We start from the raw sequence: 17619 nt of genomic DNA on the forward strand, positions 1-17619 counted from the left end.
CCCGTGGCGCCCACCGGGCCGGCCTTCTCGTCGGCCAGCTTGCGCTCGTGGATCGTGTCCAGCCACCTCGTGAAGCTGTCGTGCGCGCGCCGCTGCTTCTCCGCCGCCGCCTCCTGGGCCGCCTTCTGGGCGGCAGTGGCAGCTTGCCGCCGCTCTGCGCACCAGGACACCAGGACGCCGTCGTCAGACTCACGCGCTCCCCCACCCTCGCGCGGTCGCACGCGCCCCGGGCCCCGGCCACACCTCGTTGCTGCTGGTCCTTGGCGCGCCGCCACTCGGCCAGCTGGCCGTCCCGGTCGACGCGCTGCTGCAGCGACGCCTCCTTGCGGGCCTCGCCCCAGCGCCTGGCCGCCTCCATGCGGGGCGAAAGCTCTACCGGCCGGCCCGCCCGCCGCGTTCGCAGCCGCCAGTCCAAGTAGCGGCGGTACTCCACCTCCATGCGGGCCTGCGCGTTGGCCTCCGCGTTGCGCGCCGCCATCGCTTCCCTCGCTGACGCAGCGGCGGCCCGCTCGCGCCGCCGCCGGTCTAGCTCCCTGCACGAGTACCCAGTTTGGCTTTTGCTTGGAAGCCAATCTACGGTGCAGTCGGGACGTGACGTACTTTTGCAAGGGGCGATAGTGGTTCCACGGCCGCCGCCCGTCCAGCTTCACGTTGTCCACTACCCCCTCCACGATGTCGGCGGCCTCGTGAGCCTGAGGCGCCTGTGGCCCTGCGGTGGACGGCGGCCTGCTCGGCTGACGCTCCACCACGGCCGGGGAGTGATCCTGGTGCTCCTCCTGGGTGTCGACGACCTTGTCGTCGAGCAAGTGCTGCTTCTCCAGTTGTTCACTCAGCTGCTGCACCTGGTCCTGGCCAGCGTCGGGGCTGGCCGTCGCTGACGCCTCTTGCTGGCCGCGGAGGTGCTCTCGCTGCCGGCCGCGGCTCTCCGCCACCTGCCAGCAGCCATGAGACACAATCTCGACGGCGCGCACGGCCTGCGGCAGGCCGGGCACGGGCAGATCTGCGGGGGATGCGCCCACCTGCTGCATGCGCTGCTCCTCCCGCTGCTCCTCCCGCTGCAGCTGCTGGTGCAGCTGTTGCCGCAGCAGCTGCTGCTGCTCGTCGTGCAGCTTGCGGACGTACTCGTCGTTGCGGTCCTGCCTGCCGAGGCGCAGCAGGTCGTTGCGGATGTCCTCCCTGCGGCGCTGCAGCCGTTCGCGCCGCTTCTCCTCGATCTGGCGCAGCAGGTCCAGCTGGTAGTGCTGGTCCCGCTGGCGCCGCAGCGCGCGCACTTCGTCCTCACGCCGCGCCGGGTAGCAGTCCTCCAGCCGCAGGGCCAGCCCGTCCCGCCGCGGCCCTGCGGGGGTCACGTCGCCCTGGCCGACGTCGCCGACGTCACCGCCGTCCCCGGGCACTTCTGGGAAGCGGGGTGGCTTGGCGGTGACGTCCGGGAGCGGCCGGTCCTCCGCCCCGACGTCGCCGTGTGGGGTGGACGGTGGCGCGGGGGTGGCGGCATCGCGGCCCGCGAGTGCTCCGTCAGGGTCCGCCATGGTGGCGCTCGAGGCTGCGCGGCCTCACCGCGTACAGCTGTCAGTGACGGGCGCGTTTCACCTCCTGCAGTCGAAGTTGCTGGCGTCGTGGAGCACGGCGTCGACCAGGGAGAAGGGCGCGATGCGACTCTGGCCCACCTGTCAGCGCGGCCCCCGAGCTGCAGCCGGCCTGGCGAAGCGGAGAAGCCCCCCGCGGAGGGCAGGGGGAGGGGGAGAGGGGGCAGGCATTGTCGTTTCCCCGGCACTGCCGGCACTGCCCGATCCCCCGGGTTTCATTCTTATGGCGTGTGTCATTGCCATGCTATTATTGCCGCCCGCGTCAGCGGCCAAGAAGCAGTTTGGTCATGTTTTTTAGGGAGTTTAGAAGGTTTGCTTGGAATGATTCTCAATTTCTCAAGATGAGTTCAATTTATTTAAACAAGGCAAACATAGCATTTTGGAAAGAAAGATGACTTATTACATGCTATGGCGGTACAAAAATAATAAATTAGTCACGGCACATTTACAATATTCATCACAGAATGATCGCAACAGCCACGGCTAGAGCTGTCACTTACACAATACCTAACGCCATGTTTTCTTTGAGTGTATTGTTGTAACATCACACGACAGCTTTCCCACCACAAAGTTGGATGCTTGTTTATAATACAGTAGTTTAACATTACACCAAAAAAAATGACTATTAGCACAGTATGGCCACAGAGAGACTTCCCTAGTATTGATCACAAAAGCCGTGTTTAAATAATGGCAAAGGAAAAAGCAGAGCTTGTGCAGATTGTCGTTATACATTTAACCTTTGCAAGAGACGACACTCTATACTTTTAGATTGAACCAATCTAGTAATACTAGCAAACACGCGTGATACCCATTCGTTCCTAATATTAGTCATGACCTCACGTCAATGGAAATCAATTGTAGCTTTTAATTGATTCCCAAAGTGGGAAACCCTCTTCTTTGTCTTGTTTCATTATCACACTAAAATTATTTGACACACTTTGTGGCAACATTATAACAATATACAACTAAAAAAATATATTTTAACATCAATACCCTTACAATAAGACCAACCATACGTTAGTTTTTAAAAAAATATTTGGTACAAGATTTTGACACAATTAGCTAACTGTTGCCCACTGAACACATCACGTAAATACTAACTGATTTGATGTGGTGTGTCTAGTGGGCAAATATTTGGCAAGAAAGACAAGCCTCATAAGAAGAAAATAATCACAGTGAGGAGTAAGTAGTAACTGTGGCCAAGTCGTTGTCAATTGAGAGCTTTGGCAAAAATATACATTTTTTTTTAACTTTTCTGAGAAACTTTCAAATTTCAGGCTAAATACAAGGGGAACGGGATGTGACGTGACCTGATTCATTGAACACAATAATACGCAGTTAGAAATTCAGAGGAGATTTCTACGGTGGTGACTTGAAGCTTGAACAGAATGTGGAAAGGGGACCAGGCAAAGGGCCAAACGAGCAAACTGGATGAAAGGGAGGGGGGGAGGCTACGGGGCTAGCTGGAGCCCTACCGTAGGACGGCAGCTCCGGATGGCCGGGAGCGTGGACGCGGCCGGGACTGGCCCGTCTGGCCGAGTCATGTCCGAGGCCAGTCGCCCTGGCTGCCCTGGTCGGCGGCGTGCTTCCTGGTCTGCACCAGGCCCTGGCCGAGGCCGCCGAAGCGGCTGTAGTCGACGACGGGGCCCAGCGTGGCCACGATCACGTCCTGGCGGTGCATGGGCAGCATGGGCTTGGAGGCGCCGACGCCGCGGCGCCGCTGCACGCGCTGCATGAGGGCGCGGAAGGTGAGGAGGCTGGCGATGAGCGACACGACGGCCAGCGCCAGCAGCACCGCCACCAGCACCGCCTGCGAGCTGAGCAGCGGCCACGCCGCGCCCACGTAGTTCCACGACACGTCCGCGTCGACCGCGTCGACCCCGTCCGCTGCAACGAGAGAGGCAAGCAGGTAAGCACGAGGCCCGGCCGGTTAGCTACAGATTGGCGGCATCAGATTCCCACCCGCTATCGGGGTCCAAGGCACTGGCCACTGGCCGCTGGCCCGATAAGCGGGCCATAGCGGGCCATGCCGATCGGGTTCGGATCGGCTAGACACTTTTCGGCACTGTAGGCCCGCCCCCGCCCCGCCACGCTTTGGCGCGCGGCCACGCGACTGGGATGCCGCGCTGCCTTACCTGACGCGCTATCGTCGTCGCTAGGCTGGTCCGAGGACGGCGACGTCTCCTGCTCGGCGTGAAGCCCCGCGGCCTGCTGTCCAGGCCGGTACGCGGCGAACACGCTGTCCACGCCGTCGTCCACGCCCGGCAGGGGCCGCGCGCTCATGGCGGCCGAGATGTAGGGCGCGCCGCAGGTCTGCTGGTCGTGGTCCGTGTCCACGAACTTCTCGGCCCGGATGTCGTGCTTGCGGAACGCGCTCCTCAGCGCCTCCTGCGCGGCCTCGGAGAGGAACGGCCGCCGGCTCAGCACCCAGGACACCACTGCGAGTCGGGGAGTTGAGTCACATTTGGTTCAAACTCAAAAAGTCTAGAAGCAGGCCTTAAAGAAGGCGCAGCCGACGAGTAGCTTACCGTTGCGTTCAAACAGGTTGGGCTCGTTGCACCCCCACAGCAGGGCGAAGTCGTCGTAGTCCGTGGCGATGAGCTTCATGTCCACGGAGCGCGGCGCGGCGGCGCCGGCCAGGTCGTGGAACGTCAGGTTGAAGCGGGGGTACCTCTCCGAGTTGGTGTACTGGGCGAACGCACGGATGATGCCGTCCCCCTCCCTGCGGTTCCAATTCCAAAATAACACACGTTGCGCAAGAATAGGCAAAAGGGGATCAGTTTCGGGTACTTGAACCCGCACCCACCTTCCGCGGTACGCCAGCCGGGCGTGCAGGCCGAGGCCGTCGTCGGACTTGGCGAAGTGCCAGCGCGTGCAGCCGGGGGAGAAGGCTGCGTCGTGCACCCCGGGCACCGCGAAGGCCTTGATCTCGTACCACGGCTCCGACACGAACTGCAAGCAGCGCAAGACAGTCACAAACAGGCCTTCTGGCCGGCCAGACAGAGCGGCGGCTGGGCGACAGGGCGACACTCACCTGCTCCTCGTTCCAGTCCGACACCGGGGTGCTGAACGGACAGATGCCGGGCTCGGTGATCTGGGCGCGGACGGCGACGAGCGCTGCGAGCGCCGTCAGCAGCGCGCCCGGGGCCCAGCCCATCCTGGAGGAACCTGGAACACACGAGACGACCGTCACAGACAAGCCCCTAGCGGGGTTGGCGGCCAGGAGAGGGGGCACGATGCACGCCCTGGTGCACGCCGCTCTGCGATTGCAGCAAGCCCATCCTTTTATCGGTCAGCGCGACGCTGTCACGCTGTTGCCGGGCAAACGCCTAGCAGGCTAGGACTAGGCGCGGCTAGGCCGGCCAGGTGTACTGTGCCCCCGCCCCCGTCACAATGGTCAAATCTAGGCAGCCCGCTAGGAGCACGCGTACGTGCTCCGAGGCCCGTAGGCCCCTTCAGCCATGCCGATAAGCGGATCGCGGGCTGCAGCCGCCACGCACACTCGCAGACACACACATACAGGCAGCTCCCCTACCCTCCAGTGTACTGACACTGCGGAATAATAGCGACATTTTGCGGCCCCACCGCAGGCTACAGTGCGATGCGAGAGAGACAGCCCGAGCCGCGTTCGGCATCAGTCTGCAGGCGGGGACTGCGGCTGACTGCGGCCTGGCTCGGGGCGGTGCGTCATCGTCGCCGTGCCCGAGCACAAAGAGAAGCGCGTCGCGGTGGCGGCGTGGCGGCCGCCACGAAGGCCGCCACAAAGAACCCGCGCACTGTACGGCCAGCTGCGAGGTGGCGCAGGACCACCCCAACGCCCGGAAGACTGATTCACACTGTCTCTCTCGCACTCATGGGGCGTCCCGTCAAAATGCGAGGGAGTGAGACAGAGCGACGAAACGGACTCAGTCTCCGATGCGGGTTGCGCCGGTCAATTCCCGCCGTTTCCCACGCTCGCCCTCGCGTCATCGGCAAGGTCACGAGGACTGTCACACGTGACGGGACGCGCACCCGGCACCCTTTCTCTGTCTTCCTCGCACGCGACTTTCGGCAGCGCGACGCTTTCTCTGTCTCTCTCGCGCGCGCGACGTGACCCTAGCCGGCGTACGCGCGGCGCGCGGCCCACGCACGATAGGCCCGGCCCGCCCCTCCAGATGCCGCAGCCAAGAAGATAAGGCACCGAGTGGCGCCAAGCGAGGCCTGTTTGAATAAATTCGCGCCACGCTCGGCGAGGACGAAGCCTCTGTTGTGCGTTTCCCTTTGTTTCTGCGGCCGGCTGACATGACTTGCAACGACTTGCACGCGCCGCTTACGGCCCGCCGCCACCGCGCCACGAGGGCCGGGGCCACCTGGGCCACCTGGGGCACCTGGGGCGAGTGCACCGCGATGTCCACCAAGCAAGCAAGTCGGGAGGGGAATTTGGGAAACGGCTCAAACGCACACTCTACCACCAGACTCATTCCGAGGGTCGTTTCCTGTCCCTCTGCTTTGGTGCGAGAGAGACAGGGACGAAGTCGTAAACAGCAAATAGAAAAAGCACTGGTGCTCGGCAACACGGCGCACATGGCTGCACCACGGGCCGGCAGGCGAACTTGTTGGCCGGTGGAGGCAGAAGGGGAGGGGGGGGGGTCGACGCATGCGCGGCGAGCGCGGCGGTGCGGCGGGCATCGCGCCGCGAGCCGTCTGACAGGCGGCGTGACAGGACAGGCAGGCCGCACGCACGGTGTTGTGACTGCATCAGCTGTTCGCTGCGGCCAGGCTCCAGGGGCAGGCTGCACAGACTCCAGGGGCCTCCAGCCTGCCTCAAGCGTGCCGCCACTGATGTTGCTCCCGCTTGGCGTTCCAGGACGATTGCTCTGGAGACGCGTTCGCTCCAGGAACAAAGAAGAGCGCGCCAGTGAATGGTCCTCTGTCGCGGCAAGTCTGGGCGTGACGAGCACCTGACGCACTAGGGCGAAAAGGTGCTGGCCGGTCGCCAGGTGTCGTCACAGACCACTTCCTCAGAACCTCCCCCACTGCCCACGCCCCCACCCTCCGCCGGGTCACGCCACCCACCGTCACTCTCTCGCACTGTCTCCCAGATTCACCCTCCGGCACTGTCACTCACATTCACTTCCCGCACTGTCACTGAGGTTCGCTCTCCCACACTGTCACTGAGATTCACTCCCCCGCACCGTCACACAGATCTCCTTTTTCCGCGTCAGATTCACTTTCCGCGCGATCACTCTTCTATTCACTTTCGCCTGGACGTGCGGCGGACGGCGGGCACCTGCTGGTCGTGAAGCAGCGGGTCCGGTTTACCTGCGGACGCGTTCACGACGTCGAGGTGGTCACGGAGTCGCGGCCCGCGGACGACCTTCCTTGACGGCAAATTGGCGGTTCGCAACGCTCCGAGAGACGTTCGCGGACGAATCGCGGGTGAGTCTGCCTCGGCTCGGCCTGGCGCGGCGCGGCGCTGTCAGCGTAGCGTGGTGGCGTACGTGAGCCCAGGGCCCCCGCGTTCGGCTCGCGGTCGGCCCCGCTTCGGGGCACTTCGCGCTCGCTTCGCGCTCGCTTCGCGGCCCCGGCTCGGCTCCGCGCTCGCTTCGGCTCGGCCAGGCTGGGCTCGGCTCGAAGCGGCGTCCGTCGCGACCGACCGGCTGTCCTTGGCAACCAACATGGACGCATGTGGCGTGGCGTAGCGCAGCGGCGTCGTTGCCAGCGCCGTCGCTAGGTGGCGCTGGCGCGGGCGTCGCGGCGCCTTGCCGCCCTGCCCACCCCACAGACCCACCACCCTACCCTCTGCCCAACCCCGAGGCTGCGCTTGCACCACGACTAGGCTTCAGAAAGGCACACTGCGAGTGCTCCAGACGGAGGGAAGTCCGCGTCCACACAGGCCGCCGCCGGGCCGCCGCCTTGTGTCTCACGCGGTGGCCGATAAGGCTGCCGCTGCACTGCAGCAAGCAGGGCAAGCAGCAACCGCTGTCGCGAAGCAAGGCCGGCGATACCCCGTGCTGACAGAGCCTGCACCACACGCACCACACGCCCGCCCAGCCCCAGCACGGCGCGGCGTCGGAGTGCGATGGGCTGCCAAGCTGGCAGGCGGCGCGACGACGCGCAGGACCCCCAGGACCCTGATGGCCTGCTGGGTCGCGAGGACGACGTTGCCGCACTCAGAGAGGCCAAAGTCGGGTAGTGGAAGACGTGGGCGGTTCAAAGAATACTCGACGGACACTGGCATGCTAGTGAGTCGAGGTACACGGTTTTCTTTGTCATCGTTACGATCGAATATCCCAAGTTACGCACCCACTACATACTCACCGTGCGAAAGGCGAAACACGACACGCACGAACACGCACACGAGCGCGCATGCACACTCACACACACACACACTGACACAAACGCGCTCTCTCACACACATACACACACGCGCGCGCGTGAGCACGCGGCTATTGGGCCGTGACTAAAATTAGCGACACGCATCGCTTAGCACGTGTTGATTTGCTGTATATTTCCTGCTCTCTCACAGGCGCCGGCGAAGACGACGCCGCGACCTGACCCGACCCCGGTGACTGCCACCCACGCGCGGGGACACAGACACAGACACACACACACAGACACACACACACACACACACGTCCACCGTGTCCCCCCAACACGCCGATGGGCCACCACCCTTCAGTCCCTTCACCGCCCGGCCGGCCGACTAATCCCTACACGTGTCAGACGCTGAGCTCGCACACCACTTGTACTTTGTCACACATTTCAAAAAATCGAGTTGCAAATGTTTTCAGAGTTTCATGGAGACAGCTGCAGAAACAATCCCGGGATCGCCTCCCCCCCCCCCTCCCCCCTGTCCTCCTCAGCGGCCTGAGCGATCCCCCCGATGCCAGTGTGCCAGTGCGGCTGACACGCAATCATCGGGGGGCCTGATGGTCCGATCACCCCGGAATAAGAATGGAAGCACCCTCCATCTTCCCCGACACTGTCGAAACGCTGCCCCGTGCCCCACGTCGCCCTGTTGCCCGATCCGGCGGGGGCCTCCAATTCTGACGGTGTTCCGCAGGAGGTGGATGGTCGCCGTCAAAGTGAATCGCTCTGTTCCGAAAACTACTCCGTCATCCGATCGGGGAGGCTATTTTTCAAATTTTAAACATCGCCGTCACGGGGCGACGGGGCGGGCGGGACGGGGCGGGGCGGCGTGGCGGCGGAGGTGCCCCGGGCTGCGACGACGTCGGCGTGGTCGTGGAGGCGGCGGAGGCGGCGCGAGAGACGCGGGGCCGTGACAGAGTCAGTCCGAGTGGTGCCTGCGTGCTGGTCGCGAGGGTGATCGCACGAGGGCGCGACGGAGTGACGAACAGTGTGACGGATCGCGGCGTTGTGACAAACAGTGTGACAGAGGCAACGTGACGGGTCGCGACGTTGGGACGAACAGTGTGACAGGGGAGAAACGTGACGAGTCGTGACGAATCATGCTCACCGGCCACGGTTCGAGCGCGGTGCTGGCCTAAGGAGTGGCGGTGGCAGTGGTGGTGGTCAACCAGTGAGTCAAGTTGAGGAGTTCGTGACCTAGACGTGACCCGCGTCGCTCTCATGAGACTTCGGCCGCCGAGGTGAGTCTTCCAGGGGTCGCCGCTCTGTCTCTCTCGCACCCCTACGGAAAGTGCCGTGGGTAAGAGAGAGATAGAGCACTCCTCGGAATGAGACTGCAGGTAGTCCGATTTGTCTGCAACCAGCTGCTTGCTGCACAGGCCATGGCGGCATCCCGCCCACCTCCTGCTCGCCGTCTTCCTGGCGTCGCAGCTGCTTCTGCTGCAGGCCGCTGCACGTGAGTACGAAGTGCGAGGTCGGGCCCGGGTTCGACCCCGCGCGCCAAAGACACTTTGCCGCGCGGAAAGGCAAAAGGAGGAGGAGGACTGAGTGTTGCCGGTGTCGCCGTGGCGGTGATTTAAAGCCCTCGCGTACTGCGTTGCGTGCCCCCGACAGAGAGCGGAGCGTACCCTGACGGACCGGAGGACGACGGCGGCGAGGCGGACCCCGCGGACCCCGCGGACCCCCAGTGGGACAATAACGTGGCCGACTACAGCGACGAGGATGGTGAGGCACAACGCAGCGCGCAGCGCGCAGCATGGCGGCAAGGCGGCCAGGAGAAATTCACTCACTTAATTGAGTTGAAATAAAAAGCTTGCCCTCACCGGGTGTATCAGTCAAGACGTTTCAGTCGGTTTCAGTAGTTCAATCTGTTGACTGGTGCGCCCGATCCGTTCTGAAACTGTCCTCTTCATGCTCATGAAAACAATCCCTGATTGTGAGCGCAGAGGACCTCCGCGGCTCCATCACGGCCAACACGGCGTTCGACGGCCAGGTGGACGAGGCCAACGGGCCCTGCTCGGACTACAAGCCCGGCGAGGACGACCTGCAGGCCTTCGACTTCATCCGCAAGTTCCGGCTGGACCTGCTGGGCACGCAGTTCCCCGGCGTGACGCGCGTGCGGGGCTCCAACCGCGTGCAGACGGCCTACCGCCTGGAGAAGGAGGCCAACCTCACGCTGCGCACCCGGTACGTCTGGCCCGTCTGGCCCGTCTGGCCGAAACCCCGGACGCGTTTTGAGCTCCAGAGTCGCTGAGTGGAACTCGAACCGAACGTGTGACCCCACCAATGGATTGCTCTCCGAACGAGGAATTCATTGGTGGGGTCACACGTCCGATTCGAGTCCCATTTAGCGACTCTGGAGCTCAAAACGCGTCTAGAGTTTTGGCCGCCTCCACCGGTCTTCTGGCCCACTGTGCGGCGCCGCTTGGAACCTAGATCGCGCCCTCCGCAGATGGGTCACTGTCCACGTCGTGTTTGTGTTGAAGTCTAGCCAAAGCCACAAAGCTCGCGGGGCGCGGGGCGCGGCACGCAATCTGAAAATCGGGCGGTGGCGAGGCGATGGCGATGCCGACGGCCGCCGCGCGCCCTCAGGGGAGGTGCCGCCCGCGCCATGCCCTACTTCGCGTCCACGGCGCGCAGGAATAAAACAAACCTTTGTCGGTAGGGACATCTTCCCCACGGGGCTGCCGGAGCAGTTCTCGTTCGTGTGCTCGTTCCGCGCGCGCAAGGTGCCCAAGACGTCCTGGCACCTGCTGCGCGTGACGGGGGCCTCGGGCGCCACGCAGCTCGCCGTGCAGCTCAACCCGCAGCGCGAGAGCGTGGAGCTGCAGCTGGCGGACTACCAGGGCCGCCCGCAGACCATCGCCTTCACCAACGCCGTGGTCAGTGCGGGAGTTTCGCTGCAGGCGTTTCGCTCAAAAAACATCTCTCTTAAACCTAAAAGGAAATTCTGCTTTTTTGGTTAGAACGTTTTTGACAGGAACTGGCACAAGATCCACTTCGGCGTGTTCCGGGACCACGCGGTGCTCTACGTGGACTGCGAGGAGGCGTCGTCCGAGCAGCTGGGGCCGCGAGGACACCTGGACGCCAACGGGCGCATCTCCATCTCCAAGATCGTGGACAGCCAGCAGACCGTCCCCGTGAGTCACTGTGCCCCCTAAGTTGTCTTGTACACGACAAAAGTACAGAACCGACACCTCCGTGCTCCTGCAGGTGGACCTACAATGGATGGTCATGAGCTGCGACCCGCACCGGCCCGAGAGAGAGACCTGCGACGAGATCCCGGTGAGTGGTTCGACGAGTGGCCCGGGCAGTGGCTGTCCGTCGGCGTGCTCACGGTCTTCTTCTGCTGCAGAAACTCCCCGTCAGGAAGCCTCCGCCGTCCATCGTGGTGCCGGCGTCCTGCGAGACCATCTGCCCCCAGGGACCGCAAGGCTTCAACGGCACAGCGGTAGAGCAGCGACGGTGTAACTGATTTTGTGACTTTCTCGGCACTTGTGCTCCTGGTTCCAACAGGGCTGGTTGCTGTTCTAGGGCCCGGTCGGTCCGCCTGGTCCCGCGGGCTTCCCTGGACCCCAGGGCCTGCCCGGCCTTCCTGGACTGCGCGGCGAGCCGGGGCCGCCGGGCATCGGCGGCATCTCCGGGCTGCCGGGCCCACCAGGCCAGCCAGGGCCCAGCGGCTTCCCGGGGCCCGTCGGCATCAAGGGGGAGCGCGGAGAGAGGGTCAGTCGCCAGTAGAGCACCACGCCGTCGGCCGGCCTGCCGCCACGCGCGAGTGGCGGTTGGGCTGCCTACCCGCCAGGCGCCTCCAAGTGCCTCAAGCGGCGCTCGCGCCATCAAGTTCATGTTCTGCAGCCTCGCCTCATCGACCACACGCTCTCGTTCTCTTGTTGCAGGGTGACTTTGGCCTAACGGGGGAGAAGGGCGATCGCGGCGAGAGCGGCTACCCGGGACTGCCCGGGCCTCAGGTAAGACAACTGGCGGCACGCCGTCGCCGAGGTGGTCGAGGAGGTCGAGGGCGTGGCGGTGACTAGCTTCGTGTTGCAGGGGCTGCCGGGGCTGCGAGGGCCTCCAGGGGACGTGACCAGAGCGCCTCCCGTCGTCGGGCCACCGGGCCCCGCCGGACTGATGGGGCCTACGGTAAAATGGCCGACAATGTCGTCAGATGGTCCCCATGTCATTCAGGAACAGTTTGCTCCAGTTTTGGTTTCTCGCAGGGAGCGCCCGGTCTGGAGGGAGCCGTGGGTCCGCGCGGCTTCCCCGGAGAGCCGGGCCTTCCTGGCGCTGCCGGCCGGGACGGCCTCCACGGCGAACGCGGGCTGAAGGGCGAGCGCGGGGAGCCCGGCCTCGCGGGCCTGCCTGGCTCCCAGGGGCCAGCGGTACGTCACGCCAAATTTTACAACCCTTAAGAGAAAACCCCGGAAGTGACTAAATCGTCCTCGTTTTGTGCACAGGGTCTACCGGGCGCGCCGGGGCTCCCTGGCGCCCAGGTTGAAGGCGAGCACGTGCCGGGTCCCGCAGGACCGCCTGGACTGCCGGGAGAGGCTGGCTTCCCAGGACTGCCCGGGCCCAAGGGCGCTAAGGGGTCGCAGGGCGACAGGGGCGAGCCGGGCGCGAGGGGCGACAAAGGTGAAGGTCACAGCGAGTTTCTCATATTGGCAGGGAATGCCGTGCAGCGCCTGCAGGCTCGCCCCAAACGGTGGATCCGTCCCGCGGTCTCTCTCGCACCCAAGGCGCGTCCCGAAGGTGCGAAGAGACGGGACGCTGTTGTTTGCGAGCGTCCTGCAGCTTCGTTATTTGAGTGTGTCCACATCCTTCATCCTTTCTCTTTGCGCTCCGAGGCACTGTCTGCCACACACGCCATACTCGCGCCTGCATCCGCAGACACGCGGCACGTGGCCTAGGCGTGTTGTGCTGCACGCCAACCGTCCCGGGTTCGAGACCCGCCGAGGCCGCTGTTGACGCCGGCCTTTTCCTTGCGCAGGTGACCGCGGCCCCGCCGGCATGCCCGGTCTGGACGGCATGCGCGGCGAGCCGGGCAGAGACGGCCTGGCGGGACCGCTCGGCTTTAAGGGAGAGCCGGGGTGAGTAACTGAGGAACTGTCCAGGGGCCCGTGGTCTAGCCCTTAATGGTAATGGTAATGGCAAGGTAGGCCACCGTCTCCGCTCGGCTGTGTTGCGCGACGGATCGGTGGCCTACCTCGCAGGCGCTACACTTCGCATCAGGGGCAGACTCTCTGCGGCTGGAGCGTAGAGTCGGCAGCCCTCGATTCTGGGGACCGGCGTTCGAAGTCCGCCATTTCTTCTCGTTTTTGAGCCGCGGTGAAACAATAAAGTTGACTTTGCCGCGTTTGCACCGATTCGACCTCGTTGCCATGCAACAAAAATAATTTAAAATGTCCCGAATGTGTGTGAATGTCAAGAATGTTTTTGAATAACTTAATAAGCAATATAACTGCAGAACAGTGAATGCCCTCTCGCATCGCCAAAGGCATTGTAGCGCGAAGGCGCCCAGCAAGTACCCCTGGGGCACTGCATGTAAGACACCACCTGGTCCTGACCCTACTTAATTTAAATTGCAGGAGGCCTTCAATTTGCAGTGTCGGGGAGTTCAAGTAGTGCCCCTATGATGACTCAGCTTTTAATAGATTAGTCACTCAAATTGCAGTTTTAATTTTATGGGTGTCATATGGGACATTAATTTTGTGCCACATTTCCACCAACAAATCCACAGCATCGTAGACCGCTTTCCATTGGCTTTCCATTCATTGTAAACAAACGGTTACGCGCTTGGTTCATGGACTCGAGAGTTAGAGCTAGCTGGCATCTCAATTTGCCTTGACTGTTCTATGTATGTTGTAAAGTTAAGGTATCATCTGCCAAAAATTTTTGTTGATGGAAGCCTTGCAGATAAGTGGCTGCTCCTGAGGACTCCGCCACGCCCCGCCACTGTTGTGCTCGACTGTCGCAGGTTAATGGGGCCGCACGGGCCGCAGGGTCTGCCGGGGCTCATCGGGCTGCCTGGGCCGCAAGGCGTGCCGGGGCTGCCGGGGTCGGCGGGACTCAAGGGCGACGCGGGACGGCCGGGGGAGCCGGGGCTGCCCGGGTCGGCGGCGGGCATTGGTGAGTGGTGCAACGCGCCGCGTCGCCGCGTCCTCGACCCAGCGCAACGTTGACAGAGCGGCGCGGGTTCGAGTACGGACGCGGCCGGTGCCCTTCCTTAAGCTTTCGTGCTCAGGTGAACCGGGCGCGCCGGGCCCGATGGGTCCTCGCGGCCTCCCCGGCCTGGACGGCGCGCGCGGCGAGAAGGGCGAGCCGGGCCCCCTCGGGGGTCAGGGCCCCCCGGGGCTGCCGGGGCTGCAAGGCCCCCCCGCCAAGGACGGCATGCCGGGCCAGGACGGGCTGCCGGGCCGCGTCGGCGAGCAGGGTCCGCGCGGCTTCGAGGGACCGCCGGTAAGTAGGCAGCCCGCCGAACGACGGACTTACCTAACCTAACCTCAGGCCGCTCATGTCCCGTTGCGGTTGCTTCCAGGGCCTGCCCGGAAAGCCAGGGCTGCAGGGCCTCATGGGCAAGATGGGCCTGAAGGGTGACTCCGGCGACAAGGGTGAGCTGGGGCCGAGCGGGCCCAGAGGTCTGCCCGGGAACACGGTGAGTGCAGCGCAGTGCAGCGCCATGAAAGGTCGCCTCGTCCTCGCCATCCGCCTCCACCTCGTCCTTCTGTTGCAGGGCTCCGCGGGGCTGCCCGGCGTCCCCGGCACCAACGGGCTGCCCGGCATGGAGGGCAAGCCCGGAGCGCCGGGGCCACCAGGACCGCCGGGGCCACCGGGGGAAGTGGTGCACAGCCCCGTCGGCTACCTCGAGACGAGCAGCCACCCCGGCGCGGTGGGCCCCAGGGGGGCGCCAGGACCGCCAGGACTGGTGAGTCGCAGCATTCACGATTCGCGCCGCAGATTCCGGCCTGAAGATCCGACTGTGTCCGGCTACAGCCGGACCGTCTGGCTGAACGGTGTCTGTAGCGCTGCTTTATTCTGGCCCTCTATTTGCAGCCTGGGGAGCGTGGCCACGGCGGAGAGCGCGGCCCGGAGGGATCGCCGGGGCAGCACGGCATGCCAGGTGCGTACGCCTGCGTCTTCGCGGAGGGCGGGTCCCCAGAGTACGCGAGCCGGCCCTCTGCTTCACGCTCTCTGTGGCCTCGCCGCATCGCCGCAGTTTAATTTTACTGCGAGTCATAACGCGTCCACAGCGGCTTGGCGGCTTGGCGGCTTCAGTGCCGGGGCAGTTTCCAGCTCCAACGTCGACGCGATGCTGATGAGTCGCTTCCGGCGAGCATGCCGCCGCGCCGCCCACCCGTACCGCGGTCCGCGTACCGAGGCGTCTACCAGCCCTTTGCCTCGGTCCAGGGACTGTCGCCCCACTTCGCCTCTCTGGTGTTTCATGTTCCACTTCGTCCACTTTGCAGGCAAGGAGGGTCCACCCGGCATCCCTGGAGCGCCAGGCCAGCGCGGCCAGCCAGGGCCTCCCGGACTGAGCGGCCCCCCGGTAAGCTGAACCCCTTGGCGGGGACCTCATCGGACACGTCATCGTTCTAGTAGCTGGCTCTCAAGCGTGTGGTCTTTGAACCGTTCCAGGGACGCACCTACGCCGAGTCGGAGTTGCGGGAAATCTGCGCCGCCGTTCTCAGAGGTGAGTGTGCACAGTGTGTGGGATGCAGACGACTTTGGATCTTTGCGGCCACAGTTAGCGAGCCGAGTACACGTTGGGCACGTTGTCGCGACGCGACCGCGCTTTCCGCGGATGCGGATCGCCTCCAAGTGGACGGAACGGAGTGGCTCCAAGAAGTTAGAGTCGGTGACGCGGCGCCGGCAGGGCAGGACAGTGAGGGGCGGGGCGGGCGGGGCGACTCGGGCGTCACGCGTCGGCAAATAAGATATGATAACAAGCTGTCGGAGGCGTGTCCTCTCCTCTTCCTCGTGTTGCAGACCAACTGACCGAGCTCACCGCCACGCTGATCGGCCCCCCGGGGCCTCCAGGACGAGGGCGCAACGGCCGACCCGGACCACCTGGCCCGCACGGACCCACCGGTAAAATCGATCCTCAAACAATTTTGCTGACATTATCGCAACCTGGCGCGCTGGCGGCTTTGACGGCGGACTGTCATTTCTTTCCTTTCCAGGGGAGCCAGGCCGGCCCGGGCTGCAGGGCGAGCGCGGCTTCATGGGGCTGCCGGGGGCGGTGGGGCCCCCGGGGCCTCAGGGCGGCCAGGGCGAGCGCGGCGACAAGGGAGACCGCGGCCCAGAGGGGGTGGGGCTGGAGGGGCCTCCAGGACCCAGAGGACTGCCAGGTAAGCGAGGGAGCGGACGCCTGCCCCTTTCTCTCGCACTCATGGGACGTCCCATATGCGAGAGAGATAGGCCTTACTCCGCGGAACCGCACCGCGAGGGGCGGGTTCAAAGGTTCAAACGCCGCCTCATTTTCGTGTTGCAGGGCCTTCGGGGCCGCCGGGCGTGGGCGTGCCGGGCCGGGCCGGCGACAGGGGCGAGCCGGGGCGCGGCGGCCAGCAGGGGCCGCGCGGGTCGCCCGGGCCGCAGGGGCCGCCGGGTTTCTGCGAGTACTGCAACATGTCGCCGCCGCAGATGCAGGCCGGCAACTACAAGGGGCCGTGACCGTCAGCGTGACGTCCACACTGGTAGCGCTATGCTATGCGGTACATGTCGAAGCGAGAGCATTTCATATTTGTACGTAGCCCCTGAGAGAAGAGAGAAATCGTGCCGCCTTTTGGTTTTGCTGTTTTGATCTCAACGACGTCAGTGGCTGGAACTGGCATGCATCCAGCTTGGGAACAATTTTCATATTTTACAATAAAACATGCGTTCAGTGGTTTCGACATGGTTCCGCTTCACACCGCTCACCCTCCGATCACCGCTTCAGCCTGCATATGCCCGGGTACAGAAAACGGAAATCTGCAAGAGAAATGTGGGTCACTTTATGAGATCTCAGTTGATTGGTGGACCGCGGCGTTGTCGCTGAACTCACCAGACCCGCTCACGCAGTTCTGCGCGTTGAGGGCGCACAGGTTGGCAAAGTTGTACATGAGCCCCGCGCCGTTGACGGAGCACAGGGGCTCCCAGACGGCCGGGCAGTTGATGTTGCAGGAGCCGTAGGGCGGCACGGGGGCCGGCGGGTAGCCACCACCGTACGGCGGCAGCGGGTACGGCAGCACCACCACGGAGGGGCCGGCGGGGGGCTTGGCCGTCGTGGTCGTCTCGGTGGGCAGCTGGGCCAGCACCACCGTCCACCACAGGGGCCCTGCCATGGCAATGCATTGCCCGGGGGAATGAGAGGCCGTAGATCTCACAGGTCGCGGCCGTGCACGTGGCAGAGGCCGTCGGCGTGAACCCATTAGCACAGGGCGTCCATCTACCGTCGAGACCGGCGCCGGACCGGACCCCGGCGTGCCCTACCGACCTTACCAGCTGGTCCGAAGGGGTTGCTCAAGAAAGGCGGCTGCAGCGCACTGGTCGGCACGGTGAAGACGGCGGGGGACCCCATGGCGACGGCGGCGAGTGCTCCGCTGCGCCGCGGCGACGGCTCCCAGCCGCTGCACCGCCGGCACCGCCGGCACCGCCTGCACCGCCAGGGCCGCGGCGCCTCAACCCTTTACGGCCACTTCCGGCCAGATAA

The 17619-nt window shown here is 64.2% G+C and overlaps 3 protein-coding genes across 3 annotated transcripts; 1 reads left to right on the forward strand and 2 right to left on the reverse strand.

The window, feature by feature from the left end:
• Window positions 1-1918: 1918 nt before the first annotated feature.
• LOC117646233 (lazarillo protein-like) lies at window positions 1919-7037 on the reverse strand. The gene is made up of 6 exons (XM_034387066.1): window positions 6888-7037; window positions 4621-4754; window positions 4393-4538; window positions 4115-4308; window positions 3722-4024; window positions 1919-3473 (listed from the first exon to the last, which is right to left on the reverse strand). Exons 2-6 carry the CDS (start codon window positions 4741-4743, stop codon window positions 3127-3129), a joined length of 1113 nt encoding a protein of 370 aa, XP_034242957.1. The 5' UTR covers window positions 4744-4754; window positions 6888-7037; the 3' UTR covers window positions 1919-3126.
• Window positions 7038-8874: 1837 nt separating this feature from the next.
• LOC117646226 (collagen alpha-3(IX) chain-like) lies at window positions 8875-16709 on the forward strand. Its single transcript, XM_034387035.1, has 20 exons — window positions 8875-9178; window positions 9302-9393; window positions 9552-9662; window positions 9884-10124; window positions 10603-10819; window positions 10904-11077; window positions 11151-11222; window positions 11293-11388; window positions 11472-11660; window positions 11834-11905; window positions 13802-14060; window positions 14176-14390; window positions 14470-14586; window positions 14665-14856; window positions 14985-15051; window positions 15398-15477; window positions 15567-15621; window positions 15918-16019; window positions 16112-16279; window positions 16423-16709. Exons 1-20 carry the CDS (start codon window positions 9159-9161, stop codon window positions 16599-16601), a joined length of 2718 nt encoding a protein of 905 aa, XP_034242926.1. The 5' UTR covers window positions 8875-9158; the 3' UTR covers window positions 16602-16709.
• A 58-nt stretch (window positions 16710-16767) lies between these two features.
• LOC117645959 lies at window positions 16768-17527 on the reverse strand. Its single transcript, XM_034386534.1, has 3 exons — window positions 17409-17527; window positions 16972-17244; window positions 16768-16898 (listed from the first exon to the last, which is right to left on the reverse strand). Exons 1-3 carry the CDS (start codon window positions 17485-17487, stop codon window positions 16855-16857), a joined length of 396 nt encoding a protein of 131 aa, XP_034242425.1. The 5' UTR covers window positions 17488-17527; the 3' UTR covers window positions 16768-16854.
• Window positions 17528-17619: the final 92 nt, after the last annotated feature.

Source organism: Thrips palmi, unplaced genomic scaffold (genome assembly GCF_012932325.1).
Source record: "Thrips palmi isolate BJ-2018 unplaced genomic scaffold, TpBJ-2018v1 HiC_scaffold_19, whole genome shotgun sequence".
NCBI classification, from domain to species: Eukaryota; Metazoa; Arthropoda; class Insecta; order Thysanoptera; family Thripidae; genus Thrips; species Thrips palmi.